The 1749-nt window shown below is 34.5% G+C and overlaps 1 protein-coding gene across 1 annotated transcript; it reads left to right on the forward strand.

Moving 5' to 3' along the window:
* Positions 1-433: 433 nt before the first annotated feature.
* On the forward strand, positions 434-865 carry EPUS_09464 (uncharacterized protein; the record flags this gene model as incomplete). The annotated part of the gene is made up of 1 exon (XM_007806354.1): positions 434-865. One exon carries the CDS (start codon positions 434-436, stop codon positions 863-865), a length of 432 nt encoding a protein of 143 aa, XP_007804545.1.
* Between the last annotated feature and the right edge of the window lie 884 nt (positions 866-1749).

The raw sequence follows: 1749 nt of genomic DNA on the forward strand, positions 1-1749 counted from the left end.
TTTATAACGCTCTTTTTAAGCTACTTACTAATTATAATTAATTAATAGTCTCTAAGAAAGCTATAACTAATATTATAAAGAAATAATATTAATTATAATATAAAAAGGTTTGCTTATATAAAGAAGAAGAAACTATAGAATCTGTATAAGATTATAATATTATAGAAAGCGATTTATAAGCTAAGTAAGATAAATATCTGTAAAGTAATGTGGTTTATAAGTAGCCTGCTTATATAAGTAACCCGCCTACTTTTCTTCTACTTCGCAACCTTCTGACTATCATACGCAACCACAACATAACAACATAATAAATTCCTAATCTCAAGAAGCCAGAATCCTCCTTACTATTCAGGTTATCTGTACAAACCAGGAAATGTCAATCCGATGTGCTGCAAAGACGTATGATGTCCCTTGAACTACCCTCCGCGATTAAATGAAGGGCTGTACCCCGAACGCCGAAGTACGTAAAGCTCAACATAATTTGACCCTGACCAAAGAAGAGACCCTCGTACGACATATCCTTGACCTGGATTCGCGAGGATTCCCGCCCCGGATCAACGACGTACGAGATATGGCCGACCTTCTCTGCAAGACGCGTTATGCGAAGCCTGTTGGCAAGCAGTGGCCATACAACTTTGTACAACACCGCCCTGAGCTCAAGACGCGTTTTTCGCATGCGTACGACTTCCAGAGAGCCCTTTGTGAAGATCCCGACCAGATAAACGCGTGGTTCCGGCTAGTGATCAATATGCGTACGAAGTATAGCATCCAAGATTGTGACTTCTACAACTTTGATGAGACAGGCTTTATAATGGGAGTCATCTGCGGCAATATGGTAGTCACCTGCGCAGATCGATCTGGTTGAGGTAAGCAGCTTCAGCCTAGCAATCATGAATAGGCGACAGCAATCAAGTGCGTGAGTAGTGATGGCTTTGTACTACCATTATTCTTGATCTTGCAAGGTATTAATCATCTTGCCTCTTAGTATACTAAATATAACCTTCCTAATTCTTAGGTGATCAAGACCTTAAGCAATAGCTAGACAAATAATAATATAGCTTTAGATTAGATTAAGCACTTTAATAAGCATACTTTTATATAACAGAAGAATATATATTAAATAATTGTCTTAGATAATTATAAAAGTTATTTATTTATCTAGTTTAAAGAATTCTATAAAGAAAAAAATATTATTATTCTTTATCTTCTTATATACTCTTTTTATCTTACTTAATTATTAGATATTAGTTATTTTAGTATCTTAAAGCAATTATATAATAAAGAACTTAAGGATTTTATTAAAGCTTATATTAACTATATTATTAAGACTAAATTTCTCCTTGCCTTTAAAGCCGCTTACTTTAATATAATAATAGCTGAAAACATTAAAGCTAGCTTCTAAGGTACTAGTCTTATGCTATATAACCCTTAGGCTATCTTATCTAAGCTTGATATTAAGTTACAGACGTTAATACCAACTAGACCTCCTTCTTCTTAGGCTGACTTATGGGTCTCTTAGACACTATATAATTCTAATAATACTGTTTTATAATTAGAGCACGTATGAAATCAGATTACTAGATATCAAGAAAGCTCTCTGACTAGTGTTTTTTCAGCTGATATGTATAGCCAAATATTGCCTAGTTAGGTTATTCCTAATCAGGTATAGTACAGGATTTCATGTGCTAGTAGCACAGAATATACCACGTGATCTATGCGCTAGCAGGATCTGCACTTGATATATAGATA

This window comes from Endocarpon pusillum (genome assembly GCF_000464535.1).
Source record: "Endocarpon pusillum Z07020 unplaced genomic scaffold scaffold5403, whole genome shotgun sequence".
In the NCBI taxonomy this organism is placed as follows: Eukaryota; Fungi; Ascomycota; class Eurotiomycetes; order Verrucariales; family Verrucariaceae; genus Endocarpon; species Endocarpon pusillum.